The 13,622-nt window shown below is 40.1% G+C and overlaps 1 protein-coding gene across 2 annotated transcripts in view; it reads left to right on the forward strand.

The window, feature by feature from the left end:
• igf2r (insulin-like growth factor 2 receptor) overlaps nt 1-13,088 on the forward strand; it is a 52,847-nt gene extending 39,759 nt beyond the window's left edge. Inside the window, exons 38-51 of one of the 2 annotated variants that reach the window (XM_031313843.2) lie at nt 699-848; nt 972-1,136; nt 1,690-1,900; nt 2,415-2,567; nt 2,966-3,200; nt 4,784-4,920; nt 5,337-5,454; nt 6,183-6,329; nt 6,484-6,668; nt 7,501-7,687; nt 7,790-7,933; nt 8,048-8,117; nt 8,507-8,800; nt 9,660-13,088. In XM_031313843.2, coding sequence (XP_031169703.1) covers nt 699-848; nt 972-1,136; nt 1,690-1,900; nt 2,415-2,567; nt 2,966-3,200; nt 4,784-4,920; nt 5,337-5,454; nt 6,183-6,329; nt 6,484-6,668; nt 7,501-7,687; nt 7,790-7,933; nt 8,048-8,117; nt 8,507-8,800; nt 9,660-9,824 — 2,361 coding nt within the window. In that variant the 3' untranslated portion in view covers nt 9,825-13,088. The remainder of the gene's footprint in view (nt 1-698; nt 849-971; nt 1,137-1,689; nt 1,901-2,414; nt 2,568-2,965; nt 3,201-4,783; nt 4,921-5,336; nt 5,455-6,182; nt 6,330-6,483; nt 6,669-7,500; nt 7,688-7,789; nt 7,934-8,047; nt 8,118-8,506; nt 8,801-9,659) is intronic. The other variant, XM_031313844.2, reaches the window with a different exon arrangement.
• Nucleotides 13,089-13,622: the final 534 nt, after the last annotated feature.

Raw genomic sequence — 13,622 nt, forward strand, 5'->3', positions numbered from 1 at the left:
CACACATTCTCCTTCACACTCTTTCCATACAAGGTAAATAAAGGACAATTTACTTGGACCTCACTTTCATGTGGTTTGATGCCTTTATTATCAAAAACCAGAGCACTGACTTTGGACTGACAGCATGTTAAAAGGTCAGATTGCAACAGGACAACAGACTATTATAGTGACTAGTTTTTGGTTGACATCTTGATGTTGTTCCAGGTATTATTATCACACAGGAAATATGTTTTGCTTGCTCAAAATAATGTGTTGAAAATGCACAATGGGGTATTCTTTTTTGTACCACAGAATACATTTAATGCCATGACATAAACAAAATCACAAAAAAAACTAAATAATTTAATTCCAAGATCTTAACCAAATAAATGTTTAACACTTGGGGAAAATGCACTTTATGATATCATCCACGTAGCATCCATGTTGCGCCCCAAAATACACTTAATACCTTTTATTATATTCCTTCAAAGTCTTCACGACATATATTATGAGTCTGGACAGACATCAATGTAAACAGCAGCTTGACTGGTTGGCGGAGGCATACTAACGCAAGGCCGTACTTCTGTTTTTTGTATGATGATTATGATGATCCTTTTTGTCCTGTCTCTTAAGTTTGATCTGTTCTTACTGTCTATTTTCAATAGTTTTGCCTCCACCATTTTCTCCCTTTTAATTCTCTGTCTTCTTGTCACTTAAAGGATATTGGGCGAACTACCAGCGGCCCTGAGATCAATAATGCAACAGGGGAAGTGTCCATCACTTACAGCAGCTCCACCAAGTGTGCGGCAGATCCCGCACAGAACTACACTTCGACCATCATCTTTACCTGCCAGAGAGGCCTGGAGCTGGTCAGTCACCACTTTCATATTTGACTTTTATGATACGGATACTACACATGCACTGTGACTTTACTTCTCTGAGGATTTTGTTCACCCTTTTGAAAGCAGTGATCTTTTTATATCTTTATCCAGGGCTCTCCACAAATGCTGAAGCTGCAGGAATGTGTCTATTTGTTTGAGTGGGCGACCCCTATAGTCTGTTCAGATGCCACCCACACAAACACCAGCGGTTGCCAGCTCACAGACTCCCAGCTCCAGTACACCTTTGACCTGTCCACCCTCTCTGGTGACGTCCAGGTGAGCTCATAGGCTTGTTGTCTGTCCACCAAGATTTTTTTATTTTTATTTAACCAGGTAAGCTGATTTCGAACAAATTCTCATTTGCAACAACGATCTGTCAAATTTACACAGTTACACATTCATACCTGGAACCTGCCTAGTACAACCACAGTCTGATCTGCTGGCCACTGAGCAGCTCCACTGGAGCTAAGGGCCTTGCTCAAGGGCACCTCAGTGGTGGTAATGACGGAGGGACAAGAGCTGCTCTTTCACTCCCCCCCACCCAGATTTATCCGGTCGGTCTGGGGATTGAACCTCCCGGTCACAAGCTCGCTTCTCTAACCTTTAGGCCACCACTGCCCATACATACCTTTGATTAAAGGTGTACACGAAAGTTCCCTTCATCTTGTTAATATTGTTTTGTTTTATATGGTTTGTTTTACATTTCACTATAGCTGTAATATTCTTTTCTGTGAAGGTATTCAGTTGTTAGGTTATTTACTTCATGGTGCTGCAGACTCTGGGTTATACCAGTTAAAAATTGTAATAACGTTAATACTCTGTATGTCAGGTACTGACGGGCTCCAGCATCTACCACATCAACGTCTGCGGCTCAGTGGCAGAGCCGGCCTGTAAAAAGAGCACGGTTTGCCGGGTGTCTGGTTCTGGTTCAGACAAGTCAGCCTCATCATTTGGCATCAGCAAGGCCATGACGATGGACTTCAAACATGACGAGCAGGCCGTACTGATGCAGTACGGTGGAGGAGATGCATGTCCACCAGGTAGGTCTGTTAAACTTACCTTGTGTATGACCCCTTCAAAAGGCCCAGAATTGGGCTTTGGACCTTAGGTCTTTCTTTATGAAGATAAAGGTAGAAATCAGATTCTGCATTTTTAAAAGCTTTAGTAATATTTCAATCTGCTGATATTTGTAGGTTAGTATAGATCAGATCACTTTCTTACACTGTACTCCCAGGAGCAAAACGGATCATAGTAATTCGATAAGATGATACTTTTTTTTTTTTGTGGCCGGGTTGGCTCAGTGGGTAGAGCAGGCGCACATATACTGATAGGTTTATGCCTCGACGCAGAGGTCCAGGGTTCAAGTCTGACCTGTGACGATTTCCTGCATGTCTTCCCCCTCTCTCTCTCCCCTTTCTCACCTAGCTGTCCTATCAATTAAAGGCGGAAAAGCCCAAAAATAATCTTTAAAAAAAAAAAAAAAAAAAAAATTTGTCATGTTCTTTTATATAATACAATTGAACAAGTATTTAATGTGTTGTTTGTGTGCTCTAGTGACCAATGAGGGTGAAGTGTGCGTGTTCCCCTTCACTCTCATGAAGAAGTCGTACACAGAGTGCACCAAAGAGGGAAGGACAGACGGCAAAATTTGGTGTGCGACCACTGCCAACTATGACACGGACAAGAAGTGGGGATTCTGCAATGCAGGTGACAGCTTTTTGGCACGAGAGAGGAAGCACATAAAAACACTGAAAGGAGATGGAACGACCACAAAGGCATCGCTGTGAACTCCATTATTACACCAACTATTACTTGTGCTTTGAAAAGTTTATGTAAAAGATTTAGAACTTCAAAAATAGAGCAGGCAGACAGGAAAGTAGAGTGATAACAAATCAATGAGCAAAGTTGAAAAATGTCCACAGTTGTTAACATAAAATGCCTAATCTCTCACCATTTCAAAGCACCTATGTGCATTTTTTTACACTAAAAGCTTTTTCTCATTTGTTTAAATGTTCCAAAAATGCTTTTGTGTTTTTGCATTTTATCACCTTTTCATTAATTCTCTCTTTACTGAAAACCATGCTGCCGTGCTCTCTTTCTTCCAGTTTCTGGTAAGCGTCAGTCCTCCATATTGTTTACCTGCGACCAGTCTGCAGGCCACGGCTTGCCACAGCTGCTCTCGGAGACGGAGGGTTGTTCAGCCACTTTTCAGTGGCGCACCAGTGCTGTTTGTCCACCGGTGAAGATGGAGTGTAAGCTGGTCAGCCAGCATCAGACCTTCGACCTCCGAACCCTGTCCTCCCTCACTGAGCCGTGGAAGTTTAGCCACCGAGGAGATTCGTAAGTCTGGCTTCAGTCATGGTTGGGCACTGTTTCCACGTCTAATGTGTAGAGGTGTGACGAGACACTCGGCTCACGAGTTGAGACGAGACATGAGATTGGGTTCAGGAGAATGAGACCAGATGCGATTTTTAACACTATTTTAAAGAAAACTTCAATTAAGAAATATGACTGGAAAAATAATCTTTTATTCAATCGAAAGTCACAAAATGAAAACGACAAACTCAAATGACTGGCTTCTCTCCTTTATAACTAACCTCTTTAGACCCAATAACTGCAGCGTGAGCTTCTAACTTCTAATTGAAGTTGTGTGTGACCTTCTGACTGAACTGAACGCTGTTTTTAGTCTTATTTTTAAAGTGCAAACCATAATCAAAGTAGTACTTTCAGTAATCAAAGCGTTAACAGAGACCAATTTATTTCTTTAAGCGTGATACGCCGCGATGCCTAACATATGGTTTTTCAGGAATAGGAGCATGTCCACGTTCTCTATCATACGTCATTCCACAAGTACGGTGGAGAGAACGTAACCAAGCGTTTCATTGCAGGCTGCTCTTGTATTGATTTATGACCATTTTAAGACGAGGGGAGAACATTTCTCTGTTTAATATCATTAAAAGTAAAGTTAGCTTTCTGCTTCCAACTCATTTAAAAATAGACAGAGAAAGAGAGCGATCTGCGCGAGTGCTGCGCCACACTGAACTGCACGCTGCAGTCCGTGTGTGTGTGTGTGTGTGTGTGTGTGTGTGTGTGTGTGTGTGTGTGTGTGTGTGTGTGTGTGTCAGGCACGAGTGAGTGAGAGAGAGAGAGAGAGAGAGAGAGCGGTGGTTCTAACGTTCTAACGCTTGGTTCTACAGGCAGCTTTTTTACAATTGCAACTTGCTACCGCTCTGCAAAACTGAACTCGGCATAAACTTTGGAGAAAGGGCAGGGGATCTTCTATGCTAATGTAGAGGTCCAAGCCAGACTCATCTTCAAAGCCAGATGTATTATAAGACCAACCAGGTCAGACACCATCTACTGCTCACTGCTTTAAACGACCGATATGACGAGACGAGAAATCTCGTGGGAAGAGATCTCATCACACCTTTACTAATGTGTCCTTTTTAAAATTTTCATATTAATTTATGCATGTTATCTTCTTTTATCCTAAATCCAGATAGGATAGGGAAGTCCATAAGGTGTTATAGGATTTAGATGAATACATTTGTTAAATGCTTTTTGCTGTTTCTGTGCAAATTGTTAGAAATGTGAGGATTCATGAGGATTTTATCTGTAGGTGTTCTTAATTTATTCAGCATGACAGCTCCACCTTCATAGTAGTTGCAGAATTGAGGGGACTGACTAGTCTTTGCACCTAAATCTAAAATACAGGATAAAATGAAATAAATACAACAAATATGTCGCCAAAAATGACTTTCCCTGCTTCACAATAGATGTTAGAAAAAGAAGAAATATTGCTGAAATCATGCATGTAGGTGAAAAGAATGTGAATATTTCTGGCCACCTAAAGCTCTTTAGCCTTGGCTTCCTGAGTCTTGACTTTATTCAAATGACATTCTTCCCTCTTGTTGTGTCCTCAGGTATTATATCAACCTGTGTCAGGGTATCCACGGTGGGTTGCCAGGTTGTCCAGAAGGAGCAACCGTATGCCGACGCTCAGCAGCAGGAGTGACCCAGACCCTGGGCCGAGTTTATACTCAGAAAATGAGCTACACTGGTGGGTATTCAAGTCATGTATACGTTTCAGTGTGTCTGATGTTGGACTTTTTGATGACCAATAATGATATTTGCTTGAAGTTTCTAATATCCTAGGGTCACCTTTTGTATGTATTTTACCGTTTTGTTGCCAGTACAATTGAACAAAAGCTATGGCAATGCATTTTATTTTTTACTTCTATTGTTCCACAACAATTAAACTGAAAACTGCCTCAGAATTAAACAGCAAACAGTTCAGGCTGTAAGGTAAAGAATCCAATGATAATTAATGAATTTTTGAATTTATGAATTACATGGAATTGATTATGTTTTAGCACTCGTGAGCTCTTGTTTTTGTCACTAGTGACTCTCACAGCTGTGTTGTGATTCTGTGCATTAGAAATGTTCATGATCACAGTTCTCAAACTCCTTCTGCAGATGGAAAGATCTCTGTCAGTTACTCAGCGGGGGAAGATGTCTGTGGTAACGGCGTGAAGGCCAAGACTGTGATCCAGCTGAGCTGTGGCTCCACCGTTGGACATCCAGCACTCATCCGGTAACACTCCACCTCAATGAAATCAGCTGCTTGTATGAAAAAGCTCTCCTTTTAAGATTTTAGCCAGAGGTGACATTTTTAGAAAACAACTTTAAGATATGATTTTATGAAATTGAATAATAATTTAAATGTCTAAATAAAAATAAGGACAGTAAAGGGTATGTGGGTAAAGAAAATGAAAATGATTTTACATGTTCAAAGTCTGTGCCATTCGCACCTACAACTATACGTGATGCTGACCTAGACAATTACCCACGTTCTACAATAACACTCATTTACTGTTTGGTTCAGGGATTTCTAACTGCCAGTTAATGACAAATCAGAGAGTTATTTTTAAAGTTAAACTTTCACTGGTTAAAGCATTTAAAGACATTTCTTAGCAGACTTGATGTTATTCACAGTCACGACTAAGTCAGTTTGTCCGCTTTCAATATAAATGTTATAAGTGTTGATCTCTCGTAACAGAGAGTGCATCTCTCTGTTACGATTAACTAAAAAAACCCAGTTTCTATAAAATATATATTTTTTAAAGTTTATTTACACAACATTACATGCTTTAACTTGTCCCTTAATGTCTAAAACTGCCAGTTTACCAGCATTTCATAGCTTAAATTCAATTTACTCTGCTAGTTTAATTGGTCTTAGAAGTCTTAAATGTTGCTTTCTGAAATATTCAATGTGGCGCCATGCTAAGAGTGTCTCATTTCTATCTCTTTCTGTGTGAACAGTGTTGATGAGCCTTCATGCGAGTTTGTGATTGGCTGGGAGACTCGCTCGGCGTGTGCGGTAAAGCAGCGTGAGGTGGTGATGGTGAATGGGACGATACAGATTCCTGACACTGGAGCCAGCCTCAGTCTGGGAGCGCTCTACTTCAGGTAACACAAGCGCACACTCAACCTGTCCATCTGTGTCCAGCACACTCTTTTTCATGTAACTGACAAATATCTAACTTTGTTGCATAATTGAGAACTTCTATGTTTTATTTTTAACCTGCGTTGGTCTCTTTACCCTTGTTTTTACTCTTCTCAGCCAGCATCAGGCGTCCGGAGACATCCGTCCAAACGGTGACCGCTACATTTACCACATTCAGTTGTCCGGCATCACCAACAACTCCCTGCCCACCTGTCTCGGTGCCAACATCTGCCAGGTCAAACTCGACGCGTCATACAGACGCAGGATTGGCTCCTCCAGCATGGCCAAGTACTACATTAAAGGTAATGCATTGCTTAGTTTAGTGAAATCAGAGGTGTTAAAAATAATTCTATTTCTCCTTGTCTTGAAGTAGTTGAATCAAAAGTAGTTGATTTGGTTTGTCAGTCACCAACACTTTGGTCCAAATCTCCACAACTACAGAATGGATTGCCATGAAACTCAAGGTTTCCTGAAGATAAATCCAATTAACTTTTGTATCTACCGCCACCAGCCAGTCAAAAGTTCCACATCTAAAACATTTAACTCATTAGAAAAATAAAATTCCAATAATAGGTAAATATTTACTTATTATGTCGCCCCCATGACGAATTCTAAGTAATGACAACAAAACTGTCGGCGCGTCCACATGATACAAGCCTTCCGTGACCGTGCACCACCCCTACCCCTCCTCCACACAGTTGCTAGTAGCCAAGGAGGACACGGAGGATTAAAAAAACATGATGGACTCTTCAGAAGAGGTCATTATCTTCACTCGAGTTTCTGCGTGTTAAAGTCACCGGACGACACAATCTTCTGAACATAGTCATACTGAGAAATCCAGAGAGAGTTGTGTGGAGCTGATAGTCTTAATTAGCTTTGTAGCAACTCATTTGGCAATGGCTTGAATGTAACGGACGTTTATTAAAATCAAAAAGTTACGTACTAAAGCTTTAAAGCAGATTCCTCTAAAAATCAACAACTGCTTTAAATTTTAGGATAGCTTAGCTATAATTAAAAGTCAAATAACAGTTGTTTTTTTTCATAATTCTTACCAAGTGACTTCTTTTAACTATTATTCTTTAACATCCATGTAACATTAACGGCATGTCAACAACGTCTCTGCTTTCCCATCAGGAGGAAACCTAGATGTGATGGTGCCCTCTGAGTCGAAGTGTGGGCGAGAGAAAACCAAAATGGTGTCATCCACCATCATGTTCCACTGTAACCCCTCGGCAGGCGTCGGCATCCCCGAGTTTATGCTGGAGACGGATGAATGCCAGTATCTGTTTGTGTGGCACACCGACGCTGTGTGTGGTCTCACGTGAGTACAAACCTTTACACTGGAATATCGTTTTTTTTTTACTCCAGACAACAAAAGTAGATTCATGAATATGTAACTTTTTCTTCGTCATTTTTTTTGCAGAACTGTTAACACACAGACAGATGACGGCGACAGCGGCGAGCCGCCAGGCAGGCAAAGCAAGGCGGCGGGGGTGATGCTGAGCCTCCTGTTGGTGGGTCTGTGTGTCTGTCTGCTGGGGCTTTTGCTCCACAAGAGAGAGAGGAGGTGAGACCAAGAGCATACAACAAATGTAGATATGAAAGATAGAAGCAGATTTAAAGTGCGTTGTACAAATTTTAACGAATGCCGGTCTGTCTGCTCATCTTTGTCTTCTAACAGAGAGCTGGTGATCCAGAAGGTTGCTGGCTGCTGCAGGAGAGGAAACCAAGTCTCCTATAAATATTCAAAGGTGTGTTGATCTAATGAATTAATCAATTCTGAATTTGTTTACGCACTTTCCAGTGTGAATGCACTCTTCCAGCCAATAACAGTTTCCGCTTTTAGAGGATGCTGCATCTAAAAACTCTCCTCTTCCTGTGGCCTTTTATGACTCTCTGTATCATTTCATCCAATCAGTGCCACACATCATCTCAGAAATTGAGAGACACGTGGCAGAAAATTGAGTGGCCACACCGATCACGTCCTCTTCCGCTATCACACCAGCACCTACATAGCCAGTGTATTTTTAAAGACAATTTTAGTCTTTAAAAATCAGTTTTCAGTCAGTGGTAAAGTTTGGTGATTTATTTTCGTCCCACATGATTTGACTCCCTGTTGGTACGAACTCGAAATCCTTAGGTCAACATGGACGAAGAAGGGGGTGAAGAAGAGATGGAGTGGCTGATGGAGGAGCTCGAAGCCCCTCCCACGTCCTCCTCCTCATCTACCCACCGAGGGAAGAGTAACCACGGCAACGGTCACATCAAGACCAAGCCGGTGAACACGGACGGTCTGCGTTCGTTCTCGCTGGACGAGCAGGACGAGGATGACGACAGCGAGGACGAGGTTCTGAGCGTCCCGGGGGTGCGAGTGGTCAAATCCTCCTCCGGACTCTCCAGGCACTCTTCAGCCCATCGCAGCCCCTTCCTTCAGGTCAGTATCGTCCCAACATCTGTTCTTTCTACTTGGTGCTCAAAACTTCATTTTGTCAGCTATGTAACTGTTAGTTGACTGAAAGTCTTATTTTAGGCAAAGAAAACTGTATTTTAATTTACAAAAATACTCTAATAATAATACTAATAATTATATATATATGCTATATTATATACTAAAAGATTTTAGTCAATTTTAACTGTTGACATCTTAGTCTTGTTTTAGTCATCAGGTTAAATTGAACATTTCCTTTTATTAAAAGCTTATTTTGCATAAGATATTTTTCTTGAATGAAAAACACAGGTAGAATGATTTAAGAATGCAGCTTTGCAGAATATGTCTGGTCTAGTGGTCTGGTGGTACGAATTTAAGGAATACTTCCATGGTACATTTGCATATTTATTTTGAACCAACACGAACAACTGGCCCTGGGACCCAAGTTCTGATAAAACAAAGCATTTCGTTTTTGTTTTTTTTTCCCAGCCCTTTGTAACAAAAATGGGCCTAAATTATCACTTTAGCTTAAATAAGTTACTCAAATACTCCGAGTCCTGACTTGTGATGCTGGTGTAGTCTTGAAATGTCGCGTGCAGCACAGGTAACAGAACAGCTGCATTTAAGAAACTCTTTTTGTCAACGGAAAGTTTGTATTTTTGAATCTACATTTTTGTCTTATATCATCAACAATATTGCATGTTCATATAGTCCCAGTTAGTGTTAGATGATGTCAGTCCCGTTTCGTCATCATTTTGTCTTCGTCATATAAAAAAAGGTTGTGGACGAACATATTCATACATGTCATAGTTTTTGCTAACGAAACCAACACTGCTCAAAGCCTCACAGAAGTCCTTCGTTTCAGGAGGAGAGTGATGAGGACCTGGTCGGCCTCCTGGACGAGTCGGAGAGGAAGAGGAAGAGCAAGAGCAGCAAACCTCGCTCCTCAGGCCTTAATCACGGTAACGACACGGCAGGCAATAGGAAACGGGACGAGGATGACAGTGACGAGGACCTCCTCAGGGTGTGATGTCACTTCCTCCATCCCTCTCCTCCCCACAACCAATCTGAACTCTTCTCTCTCAGTGAATGTCTCCAGAACAGCAACAATGAAATACAAACAACATAGAAAGCAGAAAACCTTTCCTCTCTTATGGGATTTTTGTTTTGTTGGACTGCACCTTCACTCGGCCTCAGACTCTCTCCAGTCCACTGTCTACGGACTGTCGATGTTGGCAAATGGTTTCTTATTTATTGATAGCTGATTATTTGTGTAAGTGTTCTGCAGGCCGTTTTGGACCTATACCCTATTTTCTTAATTCTGAAATGAAATAGTAAGTTGCTTTACTATAGTTACTTCAGTCTTAACCATGAGTCTCTAATATAGACTCTAAAAATTAACCCCAGAGGCTCAATAAGCTTTCTCAACGTGTTGACTCTGCAATGTCAGTGAAAAGATGTCAATTAAATATTTTTCCTTTCTTCTAGAGTTTTTTGAAATTAAGTTGTGCCATTGCTTTAGCACTTTATTGTAGCGTTGAATAACTGACAATAATGCTGTCGACACTGAAAAGAAAACTTGGGCTACATTTGGAGTTGATTTTTGGTTTAGATTTTTGATGTCCAGGACTGTATTTCATAACTGTGGTGAGACGTACAGTTAAGTAGCTCAATAGTGAAACAATTCGGCAGATTTTGGGATAAAAACAACAGCTATCAAAGAAACGAGAAGGGGGGTAAATGGGTTCAGTTCCCTGGACGGCGGCAGTGAAGGTGTCGTCTTGTGTTGTTTCAAAAAGGGAATGAAGACACCCGTTTGTCTTTTCTTGCTGTTTACAGTTGCTATAATAGCAGATGTTTCCTCTTTCTTTCCCCTCGAAAAGAAAGCGCAATGCCTTCCTGATGATGAACTTACTTTGCATTTTCATCGATGAATCATGTCCGATGACAAATTGATTTTTTTTGTCTTGCTTTGATCAGAGACATTGTACATAGAGGATAATGTTCAATAATATGGACGTTTTGTTTGTTTGTTGTCTTCACCGGTGAATTGCTCACACATTTATTTTTATGATTATTTAAATTGTTGTCTGATCCGTCCGAGTCTCTGTTCTGTTTCGAAAAATAGAGATGGCCTTAAGTGTGAATGGATGGTCGACGAGGACAGAGGTTGAAAGTGAAACTTGAGATGTTAGTTTAGGTTGTGTGTGTCCCGTCCCCCCCCCCGCCAAAGCCATATTTCTCCTACCACCGCTGGCACTAATGTATGGAAGTTGGGAATTATGTTTTCCGCTTGCACGCTCTCGTACATTACATTAAAGTCTCAGTTTTGGTATTCAGGTCTGTGATTGTGGATGTTGCTGCATAAAAAGTGAGATTTTAACTGGGTAAAGCCAAGTTTTTGCAGTGCCGAAATCAGCCATTTTTAGCCAAATGCATGTGACGACAAGACAAAAGAAAGAAGTAAAGCATTAATGTATCAAGAATGCAGGCAGTTTACTTACATTTTAGACATTTTCTGCTTAATAATCAAACTAGTGGTTTTACAAAAGATGTCGGTAATGATAGGAGATGCAAGGTCAAGATATTTTGGTATAGTACCGGTAAATCAAACTGACTGCAGTGTTGCCACATAAGAGTGATGTGAGTAAGCCTACACAGTATAAACGCAGAGTATTTGTGTGCCGTCCCACTTGCAAGTTCTTCTCTTTGGTCCCAGACAAAGAAGTTGTTGTGAAGTTGTCTTTTAAGTTTACACAATTAGGAAGCAGACTTGATGAATTTACAAACTCACAAATAGCTAATGAAAATATTCTTTAGTTGCAGACTATCCATCTACTTATATCCATAAACATGGAATGGGACTTTCAGAAAATGCACAACCCTGGGAGAACACCTATTGATTTTTTTTTATTGATTTGCAATCATAAACATAGAGCGCTCACACAGACTAAATATGTATTAGATTATGTCCATTGGTTACATTTTGTACACTACAAAGGGGAATGACAGTAAATTCACTTAGGGTTTTTTTCTGAGTATTCAATCCACCGAAACTAAAGTTATTTATTTAGTTTTTAATTAATTATGAATTGCTATTGCTAAAATATCGTATCGATCAATAAAGAAGGGTCACCATTCAGGGTATTTTTAAAGCTTTCTACACACGTTTTTGTAGGATGCCACTTGTCCAAAAAATGACAAAAGGATAAAAAACAATATCTTGAAATTGGAAACAGTATTTTATATGGATACATTTGGGATGCGCCATAATATTTAACAAATGGAGAACATCATCATGCTCCTGTCCCTGTGCTGTGGGTGTTCAGTAACTTGTTTTACTGTGTTATTATCTCTGTGATCACAAACTAAAATGGAACTTTTCAGAAGCAATTTTTTGGCTAAAATTGTCAGACTCCAGAAAGGTCAAGAAGAACTAAAGCTTTGTTCACATTATCTTATCATGTAATCTGTTAATTTTTAAAGGTCTGTTGTAGTCATATCATTAAACGACTCATCTGAAATTGTGTTTTACTCAAAGTGAAATCTACCATTGAGAGCATAAACAACGAGGTGCAGGTTTCCAAAGAACAGTTCAATTAGTGCAGTTACAAGTGAAATGTCAACTATCCATATTTATTATTACATTAACCTTTAAAAGTCTAGCAAGAGTTGAAATGAAATCAAGCTTATTGTTGGCTGACATTAATTTTAAAGATTTATTCAGCATGTGGACCTCAGTGGTTTTTACTTGCTGACCCTGTTAGAAGGAGCTTTGAACTACATCTACCTGTGTTTGGCACTTTGTATTCAACTCATGTCTCCAGAGGAGACGTCGTAGCACTCCTCATTACAGAGAAGCAGATGGTATTGTTTAGTATGTGAAGTCCTTTTTTTTGCCATCGTTGCATAAAGTCTGTTTCTGCTGTATTTAGCAACCAAAGTTAGTGCGGCTCATCTGCATGGTACTGTACTGAACCTTCTCGTTCCTATGGAGATATTAATGGACATTCTTGTGCTTTTTTTGTCTACGCACGAGCAGAGAACTGCTTTGGGTTACGTGAAACTAATTCAATTTAATCCAGACAAACAAGCTTGGAGAATGTAGTGACAAAGAAAGTACAAGAAATTTTCTGTCATGATTCGGGACTGTGGGAGATCATTATTATGTTTTAGTTGGTGTACGTTATATTGTTTGATATGTTTTCTCAGCTTTTCTGCTTGTTTTCCTATTTAAAGAAACATTGATGTAAAAAATATTGCATTATTTGAATAAATAAGATCCGCTGTTTAACACTGCTGTGGTTTAATCACACAATACTCTGACTAATAATAGGACACAGTCCCACCTGCTGACTTAACTTGGACTTGTTTTGGATTACTTGTAAATTGGTTTGATTTAGTTGGAATAACTTGAGACTTGATTTACATTTTTCTGGAGTGACTTGAGACTAGACTTTGGCTTATCTCGAAGAAGTTGAGACTTGACTTGGTCCTGTCTCACTTGACTTTTACCTGTTTTTCGAAGGACCACAGACTTGAATGGAACTCGTCTCGAAGAACTTCAGATTGCACTTGTTTTGAAGGACTCGTGACTTGTCTTAGACAAGTCTGGGAACATTCGGGAGGACTTGAAATTTGACTTGCACTCATCTTAATGGACTTAACACTTGATTTAGACAAAATTTGACTTGGACTTGTCTTGAATTTGTCTAATTTATCCAACTTTTTCAAGACATGACCCAAGACTTAAAGAAACCCCTGGCCTTTGCCCAAATAGGCATAATACAAGCACCAATCCTTAGGATCCCCCCCCCCCCTTAAACAG

Source organism: Sander lucioperca, chromosome 19, assembly GCF_008315115.2.
Source record: "Sander lucioperca isolate FBNREF2018 chromosome 19, SLUC_FBN_1.2, whole genome shotgun sequence".
In the NCBI taxonomy this organism is placed as follows: domain Eukaryota; kingdom Metazoa; phylum Chordata; class Actinopteri; order Perciformes; family Percidae; genus Sander; species Sander lucioperca.